Source organism: Vombatus ursinus, unplaced genomic scaffold, assembly GCF_900497805.2.
Source record: "Vombatus ursinus unplaced genomic scaffold, bare-nosed wombat genome assembly UNPS02010219.1, whole genome shotgun sequence".
In the NCBI taxonomy this organism is placed as follows: Eukaryota; Metazoa; Chordata; class Mammalia; order Diprotodontia; family Vombatidae; genus Vombatus; species Vombatus ursinus.
In genome coordinates, this window is record NW_020949997.1 from 7303765 (window position 1) to 7325441 (window position 21677).

The 21677-nt window shown below is 39.6% G+C and overlaps 1 protein-coding gene across 1 annotated transcript in view; it reads left to right on the plus strand.

Moving 5' to 3' along the window:
• ACOXL (acyl-CoA oxidase like) overlaps positions 1 to 21677 on the plus strand; it is a 521856-nt gene that overhangs the window by 423115 nt on the left and 77064 nt on the right. Inside the window, exon 17 of the mRNA XM_027853786.1 lies at positions 17834 to 17904. Within this exon, the coding sequence (XP_027709587.1) occupies positions 17834 to 17904 (71 nt within the window). The remainder of the gene's footprint in view (positions 1 to 17833; positions 17905 to 21677) is intronic.

Below are 21677 nucleotides of genomic sequence, written 5' to 3' on the forward strand. Positions count from 1 at the left end.
ATTAAGCACCAACAGATTCTTGCTTCCCTTAATTTAAGGTGCTCAGGCCACAAATTACTTTTCTCCCTTTTATATTTATTGCTCCAACTATCCTCAAATAATCATGATATGTTTCAGTAATGGAGAGACACAATTTCAAATTGTCTCAGGAAATAGCAGTGCTGTTAAGTTGTAACTATACAACATCTTAAGAAAAGCTTTACTTGTAAACTGGAGAAACCAGTTTAAGTACCAGAGAGGATCAGCCAAGATTTCCAAATCCTTTAGGTTTTTTATGGGGTGGGTGAGACGTGTTAAAATTGGTTGAAAGGAACCTTTAACTCTTGACTGACTCAGGTGAAGAAAAAAAATCTATTAGAATTTGAGAGGGGTTATCTTTAAAGTCAGGGAGAAGGGGCATCTTTCTAAGGAAATCTGATGGATGAAGGATGCCTATTTTTCTTTGAGTATTCCTGTCCCCTATGGATATTTCTAGAGCATTAGCTAATTCCCATAAAAGATGATATTATCTCAATTGGAGAGAAAGTTGATTGCTTTCCTTTCCTTCATACTTAATTTACATTTAGAACAATACAAGACAACAAACATTTCTCGAATGCTTACTCTGTACAAAGCACTGTCCTCAGGCTTGGGTGAGCTGCATAGCTCTTATAAGAATCCTTCCCTTTTAAAAGGTCACATGCCCAAGGATCCTTAAAAAATGAGCAGCCTCATTTTCCTATATGTTTTTTTTAATAATACAGTTGCTCTGTCTTCAGCTGATTAGCACAAATTAAATTCCATGCAAAACCCATCCTAAGCAGTAAGCGTTCTATTATACTTTTACAAAATTCAGACAATTGCTGTAAAGATACTTTTATGCCAGTGAGGGGGGAAAGAGATACTTTAGTTCTATTCTGAAAGATCAGTTGAGGACTAAAGTCTCTGCTTAATAGAATCAGCCATGCCTCCTCATTTCCCAACAGGGAGTAGAGATAACCAAATCCACTTTGACCAGAATGTACCTAACAGATTTATCAGGTGTTTTATGCCTCTAAACTTGGTCAGTACCCTGATTGTCAGATGGGAGAAGAGAAATTGATCAGCCAGTAAGCATTTATTAACTACTTTCTATGTGCCAGACCCTGTGCTGAGCACTTTAGCTATAAGGAAGAAGTGAAAACACTTACCTCTCTCAAAAAGCTGACATTATAGTGGTGGGGAGGCAGGGGGAGAAAGGCCTACTTTCTTCTACTTTCTTCTACTTTCTACTCTCAGAATCACTGAATCTCAGAGTTAACAGGAACTCCAGAGGCCAACTATCTTCAACCATTTTCATCTCCCCTGCGTTATACTCAAGAGGTGAGGTAATTATAACCTTTGTCAGTATGGTCTCTGAGTTCCATGCCTTGAGAAGGAATAATATAGTTTTCTAACAATGTTCACGAGTGTGGTGGTGGAAAGGTTTCTGTCACATGCTTCCATCTTGAAACAGATTTACCTCTCCCTCCTCCTGATCTGGAGATTATTCAAGGCTATTACCAATTGACTTAGCCTGTCTCCAGTTGTGCTTTTTCTTCTAGCTAGGACCAGATTTGTTCTAGAAAACCAAATTTAAGAGATATCTATAGAACGCTTGGACTGAAATGATCAGATATGCCAGAAAAGGTAGAAAAGAGCCTATTTCTGGAATATGATCTCCATGAAGTATAAATAATTTAAATCTAGGCCTGTCTTACAGAAATCAGGGCACTTTGGTCCCCTTATCCTTGTCTAAAGAAATTTTATCAATGTGAAATATTTTGGTCTGTTTTAAATGAGACCAATTTGTAATGAGACAGACATTTTCAAATTTCAGAAACCTAAGGACCAGACCCTTCTTCAAAATCACTGGCTCCATTCCAAGTGCTTAGCCTATCCAATTTTGATAGATATGGTTAGGTATACCATAGCTTTAGAGACACCACTTGGTTTAAGCTGTCCATCAGGGTCATAGGATTTAGAGCTGGAAAATCCTTGACTGAAAGAATTTAGAGCTTGAAGAGACCTTAAAGATCATCTAGACCTTGGATAGCCAGGGGTCCTTTTTGAGGTCCATGGACCCTCAAGGGGGTCTATGGATAACTCAGCACTTACTAAGTGCTTGTTACATGTCAGGCACTGTGCTAAGCACTAGAGATACAAATAGAAGCAAAAGAAAAGACAGACAGTTCCTACCCCTAAAGAGATTACATTTTCGTAGGAAGACGATATTCAAAAAGGTCACTGAAAAGGGGGGGGAGGGAGAAAAATAGTGGTAAAGTTCAGAGAGTTAGAAGTAGAAACCAAAGAGGAATGAAGGATGGCTGACCTGAGCCCTTTCTCAAAATGTAGTTTCTAGGAGAAAGTCCTAGAACCAGTGGGCAAGTGTATCACAAGGGTGGAGAGGCTGTAGGGTGAGAAGACCACAGGAGATAAAGGAACTTCAAAAGTAGAAGGCAGTCAAAACATGGTAGTGAAGTTCAATTTCAGGGAAGATCTATGACCTTGGATGGGAAACACGAACTATATCTTTATTTTTACTAACCTGTAACTGAAATTTAGCATTTTCTTCTATTATGAATATACGCAACAAATATTCTGAGAAAGGGTCAATAGACCTTACCAGATTTCATCCATGACACAGAAAAGGTTAAGAACCCATTATCTACACCAACCCTCTCATTTTGCTGGTATTGAAACTGAGGCTCGGAACATTTAAATGACCTGCCTGAGGTCTAGGTGGGACTTAGGACAGAGTTTATGATGGAGGCTGGTTGCTCCTGTGCTGTTGGAAGGCCAGTGGTAGTGATGGACACTAACTGAGCATTCTGCTATTTGGGATAGGAGAGATTGCATATTGGAAGGCAGTGAGTAATGAAACCCAGTTCCTGAAAACAGTTGGGTTGTAGCCAGAGGCAACTCCTGTCAGTATGAGGGGAGAGACGTGCTAGTTCTTGAGTCATTCAAAATCTGCCTATAACAATCTTTAGCAGATATATTCTAGGTCACCAATCCCCCATAGGACTAATAAGCTTTCATTGGTGGACAGCGTTCCCCACACTGACGAAGTCACAGATACTTAGAATCCCCACATTCTCAGCAAAGGGCCTTCCTTATTTTGTTGTTATTGTGATCCACACCTTTGATCTGATCACTTTGGGGAGCTCTCTAGTATGGAAATTCCCTCCACGGGGCAGATAGGCACCTCTTCTGTAACTTATGGTCTTAGACTCATCAGTGGCCACATAGCTAGTATGTATCAGAGGCTAGGATTGATTCTAGGTCTTCCTGATTAAAAGGCTGGCCCTGTATCCACAGGACCATACTGCCTCTGAATAAGCATTTCATAAATACTTGTTGAGTGGAATGAAAGGCAATTTGGTGACCTTGGGGAGGATAAGGATGATAATAGGGACTTGCATTTACCTAGTACTTTAAGGTATAAAAAGCCATTGGATCAAAGGTATTTGTACTTCTCAAAAGTGAAGTTGTTTCTCTCATCTATTTCTTTTATATTTCTGAAGGATAGGACTGAACACTGTTGGCCTTGTCTTATTTGTACTGCCTCATTCCTGGAGGGAAGCTGGCAGAAATGCCCAAGCACCATTGTGAATGTTCTTACATTATTGCACTACCCTCATCCCGTGCCCCACTGTAACCTTCTTGGCCAAAAAGAGGTCCAGTCTCTACCAGTTTCATGGGGGGAAAAATTTATTGGTTTCATTCAGGTTCCAAAACATCAGTACTTTTTCATGCTCTCTGCTCAAAAGGTCTGTGCAGCAGGGAGTCTGTGACCTTTCACCCTAAAGGGCATGTAACCCTACTCAGCTCCTAGGCTCAGCCCTAATAGGATGGGAGGTAAAGATATGTGGGCCACCTTAGGGGAAGAGGAGGATCATTGTACATTTCGATGCCCTGTCTACTCACTGGAACAGATCACATGGGACAAAGAAAAGAAGGTAAATGTTGTACACCCACATGCCACCACAGAACTAGACATCACACACAACCCTGTAGTTGCCAAAAGGGAAAAAAAAGTTTCAAATTCCTATTCAATTTCCTCTCTCTGTGTTGACTCTGAAAACAAAGCTGAAATTCTCTCTGAAAAAAAAAATTTTTTTTCATCATTTCTTTGTTATGTTTTAGAAGAAGAGGTGGGTGGGAGAATTTAGAAACCTAGAGTAACAGCCACTACAGAAAAACAAGCCCACAAAAGCTGTCATTGCTCAAAGTGAGAAAATGTAGGGTGTTACATTGCACAACCCATGTAGGAATTGATGGAGAAGCATCATGACAGCACCTAACTCTTTAAAGAAGGAAGAACTCTTGGCAATCACTTCCAAAGTGCCCAGACATCATAGTCCATGACATCAAGGAACTGGCGAATGCCCTGTTTGGGAATGGACAAAAGTCCCATGGCAGGGAGAGGAGAGAGATAACTATGAAGCATCTCCATCTCAGATATTCTCAGAGACTTTTTTTCTAGAGGGATAGACCAGGTTAGGACCTAGTAAGGGATCCGACTTTGACAAGTCAACAGATAAAAATCTTTATTGAAGTTTCAGTCAATCAGCAAACATTTTTATTAGGTACCTACTATGTGCCAGGCACTGTTCTAAGTTGTGGAGAATGCAAAAAAAGACAAAAATTGGTTCCTACCCTAGAGGATCTTACATTCTAATGGTGGAAACAACTTTTAAATAACTGAGTTCATCATACAAGAGATATACAGAGTGAGTAGAAGGTCATCTGAAAGGGAAGGCAGTAGCATCAGGGGATAGAGGAGAAGAGACTGGAAAAGGCCACTCAAAGAAGGTTCACTATGTTGTTTGTCTTTTGAAGACCAGTGACATCAGGAGGGTGTTGTCTTGACTTACAAGTGAATTGGATATAAGTAAGACAGGGCTGTGCAAAGTCATCAGCCTCATTCCCTCCTCCACAGTCATTCTGAGTCCAGTGGCAAGACATAGGTCAGGATGACTGAGGATGGCCTCAGTTGCAGAGGGAGACCTTGGCCTTTGTAAGTTAAGATCTTTCGAGGCAGCTAGGTGGCGCAGTGGATAGAGCACTGGCCCTGAAGTCAGGAGGACCTGAGTTCAAATGTAGCTTCAGACCAATCATTTGACATTTACTAGCTGTGTGACCCTGGGCAAGTCACTTAACCTCAATTGCCTTAAAAAAAAATCTTTCCCAGGTCTCAGTTTGTCTGAGGCAACACCTTTTTGGCAATTAAAGGCTAGGTAAGAATTGAGGTAAAAGATGGCCCACTTTGCCTTTACAAAAGGATCAGTCAAGAAGGGTTTCTGCCCTGAACAGAAACAATTGCTATTTACCATCAAAACCCAAACAATGAGCGAGTGAAGCCTGGGCTGGGACCTATTATTGGCCAATCAGTGAGAGCCAGATTTGGGTTTAAAGGCATAGTCAAGTAGCTCCATTTGAATCTCAGTGGGCTTTGTCAATATGAGTTGAACCTTGAAGGAGTAGGGAAGCTAAGTTGTGGAGGTGAGAGGACAAGGAAGGGTGTGAGGCACCAGGAGGCCGGGAGACAGGACATGGAAGGTCATGTTTGAGGAATTGCAAGAAGGTTGGCACTGCTCAGGGCAGAGTGTGAGAAGGTAGGCAAAATGTCACAAGACTGGAAAAATAGGAAGGGGCATGGTTATTAAAGAGAACTAAATGCCAAACAGAGGACTTCAAATTTGATCCCAGAGGTAAGGAGGGAACCACTGGAGCTCAAGGAGCAGGGAGTGACACAATAAACTACACTTTAGAAGGGTCACTTGGGCAGCTGAGTCAAGGATGGATTGGAAATGGGGAAAGATTTGAGGGAGGAAACCAGTTAGAAGGCTATTACGGTAGTCCAGGCTGATGAGGGCCCAAATGGGTTATGGAACATAGAGCAGGGAGCATATAACAGGGACGTTGTGAATGAATACATAGGAAGAGCCACTGTTACAAACAACATGGTCTAGTGAATAGGGCAGTGTATTTGTAGTCAGGAAGACTTGGGGGCAAATTCTGTTTCAGATGTTTGCTAGTTGTGTGACTATGGACAAGTCGTCATTGTCATATTACAAATGGCTGTGGACAACTAAACTCATCTGTAAAGTGAGGATAACAATAGCACCCGTCTCACGTGGTTGTTTTAAAGATAAAATAGGACAGTATATATAAAATTAACTAACACTAACTGGCTGTACGACCCTGAGCAAGTCACTTAACCATTAACTGCCTCTGCTTCCTGATCTGTAAGATGGGAATAATAAGAGCAACTGCTTGCTATTGTTGTGAGGATAAAATAAGAGAATATTTGTAAGGAGCTTTACAAACTTTAAAGAGCTATATTCATGCTGCTGTAATTGTTGTTGTCTTTAAAACTGTCCGAAAACCTTAAAGCGCTTTGTAAATACCAGCTACTATTGTTACTTGAATCCAGAGGATCTTTATTCTGGCCAGCCTGGGGCTACTCAATCAATCCATTCTAGAACCAGGATAAAAGGCCTCTCAGTCAGTGTCATTTTTTTCTTCTTAGTCTTTCCCTTTGGTTTGTTATTGTTGAGCCTTAGTTGTGTCCGATTCTTCGTGACCCCTTTTGGGGTTTTCTTGGCAAAGATACTGGAGGGGTTTGCCATTTCCTTCTCCAACTCATTTTACAGATTAGGAAACTGAGGCAAACAGTGCTAAGTGTCTTGCTCAGAATCACCCAACTAATAAAGGTCTGAGGCAGCATTTGAACTCAGAAAGAGGAGTCTTCCTGACTCCAGGATGGCACTTTTATCTGCTGCGCCACCTACCTATCCAAACCAATTATACTGCCCAAACCAACAGGCCTACCTAATTATGACTTTTGCCAACCTAGCCATTCCCTGTGTCTAGCACTTCCTGCCGCTGAGAACCGAGGAAGCCTAGACCTTCCACTTTGGGAGGCAATCCCTTTTCTGTCCCAGTAGCACAAATACCCCAATCTGGTTGAAAGGTTTGACTTTCCTCTTGGACACTAACACTGAAGGCTGTCAGCTGCTGGGGTTCCCCTGAGGCAAAGTAATCCTCTTCACCTTGGAAAGTTCCATGCCGGTCTCAAACTCTTGTGCTTGAAAGCAATAAAGCAGTTTGGGAGTTTTAAGTATGCTATCAAGCAGTGGCCTTACTTACACAGCTGTACAAAGATACATAAGGAGCCTAACTTCTGGGAGGTGGAGGCTCCATTGTCTGAGAAGGAATGATCAATAAACCGTGGCAGAGGTGATCCATGGGGAAGTAAATGTTCGGTTCATCAGGTCTGAGGAGCAAGCAAGGCAGCCCCTCCTTTCCAGATGGGCGCCTGGCCGAGGGCCTGCACTTGAACCCCAGATCTTCCACTCGGGGGCAAAAGAGGGGGAGGGGCATTCCTTATCAGCCTTTGGCAGCTGTACCATGTTTAAGTCAGTTTTTGGCCTACCACACCAATATACCAACTCTTGTCAAATCTACCTCACACTCATCCCCATTTCTTCACTCACGCGGCTGCTTCCTGACTTCAAGCCGTTTAGCAACTCTTACTGTGATTATTGCAGTAATTTCCTAATTGATCTCCATGCTTCAAATCTCTTCTTTCTCCAAGTCATCTTCCACACAGTTGCCAAAATGATATTTTTAAGGCACAGGCCCAATTGAGTCACTTCCCTGCTCAGTAAACTCCAGTGGCTCCCTATTACTTTTAAGAGCAAATATAACCTCTTCCTTTTGGCAATTAAATCCCTTAAAAACCTGGCTACTACATACCTCTCCTTTGAGTAGCTAGGTGGTACAGCGGATAGAGTCCCAGGCCTGGAGTCAGGAAGACTCATCTTCCTGGGTTCAAGTCTAACTTCAAATATTTACTAGCTGTGTGACCCTGAGCAAGTCACTTCACCCTGTTTGCCTCAATTTCCTCTTTTGTATAATGAGCTAGAGAAGGAAATGGCAAACCACTCCAGTATCTTTGCCAGGAAAACCCCAAAAGGGGGTCATGAAGCATTGGACATGACTGAACAACAAACCTACCTCTCCAGGCTTATTATACATTATTCCCCTCCATATACTCTTTGGTCTAGCCAAACTTATTGTCCTCAGGGGACATGTAACACTCTGTCCCACATCCCTGTGCCTTTCTGCAGGTTGTCCTCCATGCCTGGAATGCACTTCCTCCTCACTTCTGACTCCGAATTCCTAGTTTCCACTCAGTTCAAATACCACCTTCTACATGAGGTCTTGCAGGATCCCTGCCGAGACTGCTAGTGCCTCCTCCACCCCCAAAAAAATACCTTGTATTAATTTTGTATATACTTGTATGTATATATGTACATTTACATTATATACATGCATATATATATATATATATAGTCTCCCCAGTAGAATATTAACTTCTTGAGGGAAGGGACTATTTCATTCTTTCTTTGTTTTTTCAGTGCTTAACACAGTGCCTGTGATAGAGTAAGCATTTAAATGCCTGTTGATTGAAAGATCGATTGACTGATTCACCCATGCTGAAGCTGGATTGTAATTTTAGATGGGGTATCTTTCAGGAATCAGCTCTCAAATGGGAAGATCCAAGTAGGTGAAGGGTGATCTTGCTGTCCTCAGCATGGACTCTTCATCCTCTGTCAACCCATTTGTACCTCAGAGTGGGGACAGAGGTCCAGGTGCCAAGACTTTGACAAGATGAGCAAAAATTACAGGGCAGAATTTCTGGATACTTTGGTCCACATGAAACTCATAGGACAAGATAAACCAATCACCCTACTTGGAGTCCAGTCAGCCATCTTACATGTACTTCCTTACATAGAAAAATGAATGATATTGATTTTTGCATTTTAAACATTTTTTCTTTTTCTTTATTTTTTTCTTTCCTGGGGTTTTTGTTTTATTTTGTTGCTTGGTTTTGTTTTGTTTTAAGCAATTGGATATCTGTATAAATTTAGGTTCCAGACAGTCTGAAATACACTGGGGTCAAGTTTTTCATGATTGTCAATAATTTCCTTCCATGGATCATTAGAAAGAGTATTGGACTTAGAATCAGAGGACCTAGGTGACGTGTCTAACTTTGCTTCTTACTACCTGTGTAATCTTGGGAAAGTCACATAACCTCTGGGCCTCAGTTTCCTCATCTGTAACATGAGAGGGTTGGATAAGGTGACTTCCAAGGTACATTCCAGCTCTAAATCTATAATCCTAAAATCCCTCATCCCATTTTTCTTTTCATCTCAATCTCCCAGGTTTTTTTTTTCTTTCCATATTTCCCTTTCTAGATCAAATAGCTAGACAATTAGGCAGTTGAGTGATGGACTTGAAGTCAGGAAGACTTGAATTTAGATCATGCCTCAGATATTTACATTGCCCTGAGCAGGTCTTCAACAACTCTCTCAAACTCAGTTTCTTCATTTGTAAAATGGCAATAATAATAGTCCTAGCTAGCTGGTGCAGCAGCTAGAGTACTGGGCCTAGAGTTAGGAAGACTCATCTTCCTGAGTTCAAATCTGCCCTCAAGTACTTACTAGTTGTGTGACCTTCAGCAAGTCACTTCACCCTGTTTGCCTCAGTTTCCTCTTCTGTAAAATGAACTGGAGAAGGAAATGGCAAACCACTCTAGTGTCTCTGCCAAGAAAATCCCAAAAAGGGTCACAAAGAGTTGGACATGACTAAAACAACTGAACATGACTGAACTGAACTACCCCACTGGGTAGTGGTGAGGATCAAATGACTTAATGTATAAAATGCTTTGCTAGTCTTACAATGCTATGTGAATTCTAGCTCTTATTAATATTATTAGTATTATCGACATCATCATCTCCTTCCTCCTGGAAACAACAACATTCATACTAGTATATCCATATCTATACCCAAATCAGTTGAATGTTCATTTATATTAATTTCATTCCTTATGGCCCATGAAAGATATACCAGAAGCAAGGTTATGAGTGGTCCTAATCAGTTCTCAAATCCTTGTTTTCTTTATTCAGTTTACCAATAAGGCTTTCCTTTAATAATCCTAGAATCTAAGAACCCAAAGGAATGTGAGAAACCCAGAAGATCTGAAGTAGTCTGTTGCAGTATAATAGTACTGTCATTTGCAGATGTCAGATCATGCCTTTTGTTGGAAATAAATTGAAGACAATTGAGACAACAGATATAAAACTGGAAAGCAATTTGTGGTTACAACAACTTATAGGAAACAAGACTTTATCAGCATTCAATTAGTGTTTATCACTTATTTGCATCAAATCCCATATAACCACCTTGGTGACCTCGGACAAGTCATTTAACCTCTGGACTTCAGTTTCCTCCTCTGTGCCAGATGAACTCTGAAGTCCAGTCCAAATGTAAAAACAGCCAACAGCAGCAGCTAGTATCTGTATAGCACTCTAAGGTCTACAGAGTACTTTGCAATTATTATCTCATTAGATCCTCACAACAACGCTGGGAGACAAGTGCTATTATTATCTCCATTTTACAGATGAGGAAACCAAAGGAAAAAGAGTTTATGTGACTTGCCTGGAGTCACACAGCTGGCAAGTGTCTGAGGCTGCCGTTGAACTCAGGTCTTTTGAATCCAGGTCCAGCGCTCTATCCACCTGGTTTCCTATGTACGTATAAGAATCTATGAAATAATGTTCCAGTCTGTTAAATCAGCAGTGAAGGAAAGCTTTTTTGTTTTTAAAAGGAGAGAAAGAAATTAAGGTTTGCTGTATCATATTATCTTAATCATTTTCATTTACTTGTATGTAATTTCCTCATCTGTAAAGTATAGGGTCTGGTCTAGATACTGTCAAGGGACCCCATTTTCTCCAAACCTTGTGTGACCCTCTAGAATATACACCCAGTACACTGTGTCATAGGGTTTTTTAGGGCCTTCATAGAATTTAGCAAAGTTTTTCTTCTTACAAAATACAGGGTCCAGATAAACATAATGTTGGGACAAACATATAAGTAAATGTTAATGTTTGGAGTAAGGGAAGAATATTCAACAAAGTGTGCCCTTGACTTCTTTTTCTGTTTTAATTTCTGAGGTGAACTGTTTGGGGTTGTTGTTTAAGGAAAGCATTTTGCCTTGAGAAAGACCCTTCTTCTAGGAAAGATAATCAGATTTCTATTCAACATTCATGGTAGTCCCAGTTTCTTTTTGATTTTCAGAGATGTGTTACCATTCCATTCAATGAGGGTCTATTGAGATTGTCTACATGTCAATCATCGTGCTGTGAAATATCCAAAAGTCACATAAGACAGTTCTGTCCTCAGAGAGGTCACAGTCCCAATGGTGAAAAATGGAACAGCTATCAAAAACACAACGATATATGTTGTTAATTTCCCCAAATGTACCCCAAGTATGGATACACTGGTTGCTCAATAACCAGAAGAGAGTGAAATCAGTTTGGGCTAGGTAAGGGGAGGCTTAGACAAGGCATTGAATAGAATGGATAGGATTTGTATAGATTGAAAAAGGTGGGGAAGAAATTTTAGAATGAGCAAGGAAGCAAGGCAGGAAAGCTATGGGTAGCAATGAAGATTCTGTTCATCTAGCTAAGGTTGGTCTTAGGTAAATATCTGCTGTAATGCAGTTAGAGTTGGAGGCTGTAATGCTGGAGGCCTAATGTAGGTTCAATGTGAGACTGTTTTCATGGTCTTCACTCTGAAGTGTTGTTGTTTATCCTTCATTCTCAAAGAGGACCAATGACATCAGGAAGTCATATCTTGACTTGCAAGTCAGTTGGATTTAAGTGAGGCAGGGCTATGAAAAGTCACTAGCCTCACTCTCTCCTACCAAGTCATTTAGGTCCAGTGGCAAGATACAGTTCAGGAAGACCAGAGATGGCCCTAGATGCAGTGGGAAACATTGGCCTTTTTAAGCTAAGGTCTTTCCCAAGACTCAGTTTGTCTGAAGCAGCACCCATTGAGTGATTAGGGGTAGGTAAGAAATAGGCAAAAAATGACCTCTTTTACCTACTCAAAACAAAATTGATCTGGGAGGGAAAGAACCTCAGGGTTGCTGGCCAGAACAGGAACAATTACTATTTATGTTCATTCTGAGCCATCAAAACCCAAACAATCACTATGAAGTGGAAAAAAAGTGAGAACCTGAATAAGTAAGTTGTAGAAGAAAGAAGTAAATTATATTACATTAATAAGTGTAATGTATAATTAATATCATATCACAAATGTCAGGAAGAAGAATTTAAGCTTGAGTCTATAGGCAGTGGGGAGCATTTGTAGTTTGACATGAAGACCGTGGTATAGAACGTGTGATCTGACAGCCATGTAGATAGGATTGAAGGGGAAAGAGGCTGAAGAACAAGAGGCTTTTAAAGAAATTCTGCCAATGAGAATGGAGAAGAAGGAGTAAATCTTAGATATTTTAAATAAAGAATTAATGACAGCAATTAACATGAAAGATAGAAGAGAGAATAATAATAATAATAGCTATTATTTATGTGGTGCTTTAAGGTTTACAAAGCGCTTTACATACGGTAGTTCATTTGATCCTCACAAAAGTCCAGTGAGCTAGGTGCTATTATTGTCCCCACTTTACAGAAGAAGGAGCTGAAACATGGAAAGGTTGAGTGATTTGTCCAGGGTCACACATCTAGTAAATGTCTCAGGCAGGATTTGAACTCAGGCCTCTCCTGACTCATAAGTTAATGTTCTGTCCACTGAACCAACTAGTTAAATATTCGTTCAGTGAAGTTAGGTGACTAGAAAAAATATTTTTGGTGGCATTCATAGAAATGGAAGGGGGAGAAAGAGTAGGCAGATAAGTCAGTAGGTTTAAGTTGATGAATTTGATTTGGGACACTTAGTTCAAAGTAACAGCTGGACACTCAAGAGAAGATTCTGATAAACAGTTTGAAATATTGGACTGTAGATTAAGGGAGTTGGCAGGCAAGTTGTATAGATTTGAAAATCATTGGCATAGAGACGGTAGTTATAGAATAGATGAGGTCTTCAAGGTGACAGGGTTTGCGTTTCATAAGCCATGTGCACTAAACAAAATATGAAGTTTTACCTAAACAAATTGTTAATCTTGAAAAGGCATCTAAACATTAGTTCCCTCACCTCAGACATTAGCCAGAGTTCATTCTTTAGTCATGTCATAGCATGTTACAAGTAAAATCTAAACCATGGCTAATGTCAACATTAGCTAACACTGATCTTCCCAGCCATATTCATTGGTTAACGTCCAGAAGGTTTGTGAAGATAGAACTTACATAAATTATCTGAATAGTTTAACAATTTATTTCAACAGATTCTCATCAAGTGTCCAGTATGTGCTAGGCGTTGTGCTATAACATCAATGTGCTTTCTCCATATTTAACTTTTTAGCTAGCTCATTTGATTCATTTCAAGATTATCTTAGCACTTAGCACAGTGCTCAGCACCTAGTGGACACTTAATAAATGCTTACTGGCTGACTGATTATATAGTTAAAGTTGACTTTAGTTAAATACCTGCTATAATTTTCTCATATGGAGGGATACTACAGTGTTGGAGGCCTGATGGACACATGTAGGCTAAGTGTGGTGTTGTTTTTATAGTCTTCGAGGAGGGGGGTTTAAAGTTAAGGTTTAAAGGATATGATTTATCATATGGAGGATAAACTATGATGTCATTTATTCTATCAGTTGGAGGATTCTGTTTGATGCATTTGGGATGGTGTGTGCAATATTATAGAGTCATAAGAGTTAGGAGAGGCAAGATGCTACAGTGGAAAGCACACTGGATTTAAAGCCAAAAGACGGAGTTTCAGTTGCAGTGATGCATGTGACCTTGGGCAATGTATTACACCTCCCTGGGAATGAATTTCCTCATATATAAAGAGATTGCATTGAGCTCTAAATTTTCTTCCAGCTTTAATCCTATGATCCATGCGACAAACGTGAAATGAAAGACAGCATTGATGCTGAGGATAAAAAGCTACTTCATATGTGACTGAAGCTAGTCTGGATAGCTATAGTTAAGCAGCAAGCCCATTTAGGTTTGGAGATGACTGAGAGTTTGGGGAGTACCTTGACCCAGACTCTCCTGAGGGCCAATTGTAATCTCCAGGCCTACATGTATTTATGATGTGGTCATTCTTCCTGGGCATCACAGTCTTTTCTCTCCACTGCTTTTTTCTTAAAGGGAGTGTTTTCAAAGTAAACAGATTTGCTCGCAGTAGAATACACTGCAATAGAAATTTCAATGAAAATAGAGATTCAGGGTTTTTGCCTCAATTTCCTCACCTGTAAAAATGAAGATGATACTTATATTACTTAATTCACAGAGCTATTAGGAAGAAAGTGCTTAGAGAATTGTAAAGCTCTAGAAATGTGAGTTGTTGTTAGGGGGTAAGGGGGGCATATTGGTTTATTTACTTCATTTATACTACTTTATTATGATAGACCATGCTACATAATTAAATAGCATCACCAGAAGAATATTAGTGTTAAAAGATGTACTTTTGTGTGAAAGAGCAGCTTGGGATTGTCAAAAGCACTGTGCACATTTCCCAAATGCAATCTAGTATGCCCTCTTCCTCCTATTCAATTCCCTCTTCCTCCTTTTGAATTCTGGACCTAGCTTTCGGTCCATCTGCATTGCCTGTCCAAGATATATGTTCTCATTCAAAAGGCTTCCTATCCGATCAAAATGGTGAGTGACCCAAAGGGCAATGAGAGATGCATGGTTGTAGTAAATAGGCTGAAGCACATCACTAATGACGCCTGTAACAATTGGCATAAAAGGCATAATACAGGAAGTGTGTTATCAGAAAAGAAGGTCAGTCAGACGTCTAGTGAAAACCAAGGATGGATAGCTTACGCGCTACACTGATAACCAGAGAATGTTCAAAAACCTAGAATAGGGCTTCTTAACCTGGGATCTTTGAACCTTAAAAATAACTTTTATAATTATATTTCAATATAATAGATTTCTTTTGTAATCCTGCACATTTTATTTTGTGTGTTTAGAGACATGATTCTGAGAAGAAGCCCATAAACTTTACCAGATTGCCAGAGTCCTATCATACACACACACACACACACACACACACACACAAATTAAGGCCCCCAGTGTGTTAGGTAACTTCTATAAGGAGGAATTATAGAAGGACATGAATAAGAATCACAAATGATAAGGAAACATGGATAATTTACGATCTATACCCTCAAAGGGGATCTGTATCCACCTAAACAAGATCATGGCTCCATTAATGTTATGCTACCTTCTTTTTAAGTAAAAGATGAGACTTACAGTGGTTTTTTTTTTTGTTTTTTTTCCCAGCTCTTGCTACTTTCACAGGAATAGCCAGAACCCTGTTCTATCTCAATGGCGTCCTCACATTGTTGAACACGCAGGAAGGAACTCTAACTTCCTCTACTCTCTGATCTTCCTTTTGTTATGTCTTTGCTCCTGGAGCCTTTTTTAATGCTTCTCTCCCCGTGTGCCATTATGGACATCATTTTTCAAACAACTCTTTTCTGTTTAGTCAGTCCAGGCTTTCTAGACCTCTGACAGTTGAGTCTAAGAATAAGAGAAGTTTAGTATTAGACATAGTTTGCAATAGCACTCCTGAGAGAGAAGCAGAGTGAGCATTTGCTCTGAGTAATTACTTACGGTGATTCACTGCTTGGAAATGGCATTCAGGAATGAGAAGCCATTAATAGGTATACATTTTAGTCATCCATTGTGAATGAAGAAGGAAGCACAGGGCCTGTTGTCTTAACCAGAGCCTAGCATGGTACATCCAAAGCCTGATAATAAGTGCTTAACTAATGTTTTTATTCCATTGAACCTAGCAATTCCAGTGAAAATCTTTTTACAAGAAGCTAAGGCTGTTTTTTACTCCAGAAAACTATTGCCATCATTGTGTATTAGTCAGCTATCTTACCACTGCAAAATGAATGTAGGCTATTAAATTAATTTTAATTTTTGAAGGACAATAGCCTCACAGGTTTTCAAATTCAACTGCAGAAATATAGGGTGGGAGAGGTGTGGCTAAACAAAAGGTCAGATGCAAAAGATTGTGGTTTTGGGTGGCCTACAGGCTCTATATGAGTCAACTATGGGATGTGGCAGCCAAAAAGATAAAGCAATCTTTGGCTGAATTAAGAGAAGTATCACGTCATAAGGAAGGTGATGGTCCCACAGTGTTCTGCTTTAGAGCATGTCTAAGTACTGTGTTCAATTCTGGTTACCAGATTTTAGGAAGAACATTAACAGATGAGAGCGTGTTCAGAATAGTATGGCACCAAGGTCAAAGGCCTGGAGACCTTCCCATAGGAGGATAATTTCAGACACTGGAAGTGTCTAGCTTGAAAAGATAATATTTAAGGAGATGGGGTAAGGGGAACATAATGATGTCTTCAACTATCTGAAGGGCTGATGTAGGAAAGACATTAGACATGTTCTTCCTGGCCCTGGAGGTTAGAAGTGTATGTAAGCCAAAGGTAGAAGTTGCAAAGGGGCAGATTTTGGTTCAGTTTAAGGAAAATCTTCCTAACATTTATAGCTTTTTAAAAGTGGGATGGGTTGCCTTGGGAGGCCGAGGATTCTTCCTCACTGGAGGTCTTCAGGCAAAGACTGGATGACTTTTGTTCAAGGCTTTGCTAGAGGGAGTTACTGCTTGGGTACAGGTTAGAATAGATGACCTTGAAGGTCCCTTCCAATGCTAAGATTCCATAATTTTTTTTTTAATGAGAGAAGTATTTGTAGAAATTTCATGATCAATCAAAATGTATTTTAAATTAATTCATATTTCATAACTTTTCTTGTTGTTCAGTCATGTCTGACTCTTCATGATCCCATTTGGGGTTTTCTTGGCAGAGATACTGGAGTAGTCTGCCATTTCCTTCTCCATAACTTCTCTTGGCTCATCTTTTAAAAGAATGACTTATCCTTCATTTTAGATAGTATATGTCACGGGAAAGACTGACTTGCAAATATTTAGAGAGTTCACAGAATTCACATGAGGGAAGACAGAGATAAAACATTTTAATTAATTTATTTGATAATTGTTTTATCTAATGGATAGATAAAGTATTAGACTTGAATTCAGGAAGACCTGGGCTCAAATCCTGCTTCAGATATATACTAACAGGTGCCCCTGGGTCTGAGGTTTGGTTGCCTTATCTGTAAAATGAAAGAAATGAAGGCACCTACCTCATGGAGGATCAAATGAGATAATATAGATAAAAGCATTTTAGAAATCTTAAAGTACTTTATAAACATGAACTATCATTATCTTCATTGAAAAATCACATAAGAAAATGTTGCCATACCACCAGGAAAGGACCTAAAGATGGACATGTGCTCTGACATTTTAAATGGGTCCCCAGAAAACTCAGTGAACTTTGTGCTGGAAAACTGCTCAGTGCTAATAACGCTGGTGGTTTCAGTGGACAAAGAATGTTTTATAAACTTGTGTTAGTGCTAGGCCTCCTCACACTAACTCTATGTCCTCTACATAGGGGATATTCTCTATTCCTGTGTCCATGAGACACAAGATTTGACCCCAGGTAGTATTCTAATACATACCAAGTGCTTTACAAGGTGGATTTTATTCATTCCTTCACCACTGTTCAACAAGTATTTATTAAAGACCTACTATGTGTAGAACACCAGGGATTAAAAAAGAAGGGAAAAAGCCAACTTTCCCTCATGAAATTACTGTGTTATTATTGTTTCTACAGAAAAAAAAAAACGAAGAAAGATTGACATGGTAGTCAATGTATTTTAGATGGTACTTGATGTATTTTACAACATAACTGCTCCACTGCCCATCAAAATGAAAACTTTTTTTAAAATATAAACCAGTTTACCATATTAATTTCTTCTTTTTCAGTTACTTTAGAACAGTTCTCCTTAGCAGTGGGGAGCTGCCCTGTTCGGGAGGACCAGACTTTGTTAATGAAGGTAGGTTATCAGATGAAGTGCTTATTTTCTTAAAGCCTCCTAGCATTTTTATTGCTCTGAGGATAGTTTCATTTTACAAGAGGGAGTAAATTTATCATCTCTGAATTTTTACACTCTGTGGGGATAAACTTGTCATCGACGAGTAGGAGGGTTGCTGGTTAATGAGCACAACTGCTGCCTGTGCAGTTCATGAGAGTGACAGGAAAGTGGTTGTCAGATACTACCAGAGAATTTGTTTAATTCTCCAGAGATCTCAGTTGGTTCTATTTAAACTAATCTGACAGAGTCTTGACTTTTTTTTAAGCAGATTTATGAGAGCTGGCCATGTTTTATGTCTCCTACTATACTTTTTAATTAAGGCGAGGGTTTGAGTGTGTTCCTCATCCTCACTTTTGTGTCAGCAATGAATTGCTAATACAAATTAGGCTATACGTATTACCAATGGAATTGTTGCTGCTGAGGGAAAGCATGGTTTTATTCATCCTCAATCACAATTGTTGTTGTTATTGTTTTTAAAATTTTCTTTCAGACTAAAAAAAGAGCAAAGTTCTACTGTCACCAACATTTAGGTTGCACGTAAGGCTAAATGCAAAATGTAGAAGTGTTTGTCCAACCACACACATGAGTTAATTAAAACTATACCTTTGAATAGTTTGGTCAAGCACAGAGAACAAAGAGAAGCTTGTATAGGAATGCAGATGAAAGTATTAAATGGTTATAGATTGTGGCAGAATCACATGCATGTATGTAATATTCATTCTTTACTGCCAATGGCTGACACTCTCACTTTCCCCAAGATACTATATCTGCCCTTAACTTGAGACACAAACATTTAACTGCTGACAGTTCTAACATGGTACTATTAGGAAAACACTGTCTCTGCCCATCAAACCAGGGGCTAAATCCTACTATCAAATAGAAGTAACTGTGGGAAACAAAAAAAATTTTTAATAAAAAAATGGAATATCTCTATAAGTGGGTTTTAAGTAATTTGCCTGAGATGAGGTATTTGGGGTCTATCCATTTTAAAACTTTTAACTTTTAACATACCAGCAAATATTTGTAATATTAAACCTCTACATTTATGATGATGTATTTTGAAGCAAAAATTTACAGGTCTTAAGTACAACTTTCATTTCTCAAAATTGGACCTATTTAATAGAAGACTGGGTACCTAGGTAGTGAAGTCGACTAGAGCACCAGGCCCAGGGTCAGGAAGACCTGAGTTCATATTTGGCCTCAGACACTTACTAGCTGTGTGATCCTGGGCAAGTCACTTAACTCAGCTTCTTCAACTGTAAAATGAGCTGGAGAAGGAAACGGCAAACCAATATTTTTGCCAAGAAAACCCCAAATGGGGTCACCAAGTGTCAGATACAACTGAACAACAACAAAAACAAAATGGAAGACCATTCTGGGTTGGCCATACCTACATCAAACAAGATCCACTTAGAATCCAAAAAGGTACATTGGAAGCAGGGTCCTCTTTATCTGGCAAAGAAGTCACCCAGCTTTACTCAAAGTTTAAAAGATCCCTTACGCTCTTTGTCTGTGACCTTGGATAAATTACCTCACTTCTCAAGGCAATAGCTTTCTCATTTGTAAGAATGAAGAGTCTGACAGGATCCCCCAAGATGCTTTTCAGCTCTCAGATCCTCTGATCCATCTCTGAGTTACTCTTTCAACACATGAGGCCAAAACTTTCCACTCTAGGTCAGGGATTCTTAACCTGGGTCCCTGAACTTTAAAAATAAGAGGTTTTTTTTGATAACTTATTTCAACATAACTTGTTCCTTTGGCCATTCTGTTTATTTTATGCATTTTAAAACATTATTCTGAGAAGGGGTGCACAGGAATCACCAGCCTGCCAAAGAGGTCCATGGCACAAAACCAGTTCAGAACCTCTACTTGCATAACTATTATCTTTCTGGGGCCTAGAATTTGCTGCTGGACAGCCTTGATTCAGATCTGCACACATTCTTCTAGGCAACCTGGCCCATGAGTGTCACTGACTGGCAATTGTTAGTAACATCATGCCCCTCCTTACCATATATGACCTCTTCTTTTCTCTTTCTTCCCCCTTTCTCTTTATTTCACTGACTTTTTTTGTGGGGAGGGAGGGTGTCATTCTCTCTTAGCTCCTTCATCTCCTACTGTCCCATTCCCCATCTTAAGCCAGCATGACGTAATGGATAGATACTGAATCTGAAATGAGGAAACTAAAATTCAAAATCTACCTCTGACACTTGCTAGTTGTATGACTGTGCGCAAGTCACAGAATGACAGAATTTGAGAGTTGGAAAGGCCATTCAGTCCAACCCATATCCAAAGGGAATCCCTAACATAACTTACCTGATAAGTGGTCATCCGGCCCTTGCTTGAAGGTTTCTATTGAGGGAGACTCACCACCAAGTTACAACCTCTCTGAGACTTTAACATCCTCATCTGTAAAATGGACGTAATAATACCTGTCAATACACCTACAGGGTTGTTGTAAGGGTCAAATGAGATAACATATATAATGTGCTTAACAATAAAGAACTATAGATATAACAGGTATCATTATCTCTCTTTCTCTCTTAAAATTTTTCTTCTTCTCTGCTTACTCATTAGGACTTTCAGGAGCACACATTCACATTGCTTAATCCCAAAGGTGTCACCATTTAGAGGTAGAGGGTTTTCTGACCTCTGCTTTAAATTCATACATGGTCATGTAGAGGAGGCCACAGGTAGAATGTTGGGACTTGCAAGGCCAAGTCACCTAACTCCCCTTAGCTTCTATTTTCTTATCTGTAAAATGGGGATAATAATGCCTTTAATAGTTATTCTGTAGGATAATTGTGAAGCTCAAATTAGATAATGTATGAAAAGCAATTTACAAACTTTAAAGTGCCATAGAACTGTCAATCATCATGGTTTCATGAGAGGCAGCACATTGGAAGAGGGCAGATCGCTGTGCTGGAACATGGAAATGAGCTTCTAACCATCAATTGACTTTATGACCTTGGACAAGTATCGTCACCTCCCTGGACCTTTGTTTTGGAATTTGTGGGAGGAGTACCTTAGAGTAGGCCTTAAAGGCCCTTTCCACCTCTAGATTTTGACCCTAAATGATTCTCTGCTTGTTGATTCTTAGACTGTTCCAATGCTGACAATTTGGTTAGCTAAGAAGAGCTAACATTTATATAGCATTTTAAGGTTTGCAAAGCACTTTACAAATATCAGTAAGTCAGTAAACATTTATTAGGCACTTACTATGTGCTAGGCACTGTGCTAAGTACTAGGGGTACAAATAAAAACTAAAATAAATAAATAAGTGAATGAAAGAAGGAAAGAAAGGCCAAAAATCTTCTAAGGAGCTCATAGTCTGACGGGGGAGACACTATGCAAAGAACTATGTATGAAGAAGATATATTCTGAATAAACTAGAGATCATCAACAGCAAAGGCATTAACATAAAGGAGGATCGGGAAAAGCTGCCTTTAGAAGGTGAGATTTTAGCTGGGACTTGAAGGAAACCAAGAGAACTAGAAGGAAGAAAGAAGAAGGGAGAGAAAATGGCTGAAGTCAGGAGATAGAGTGTCTCATGGAAGGAGAACAAGGAGGCCAATGTCACTGCATCAAAGAATAGCTTGTGGAGGTGGGTAGGATATGAAAGTCTTTGGATGTCAAACAGAAGACCTTGTATTGATTCTGGAAGTGATAAGGAACCTCTGGAGTTTATTGAATAGATGAATATGGTGTGTGTGTGTGTGTGTGTGTGTGTGTGTGTG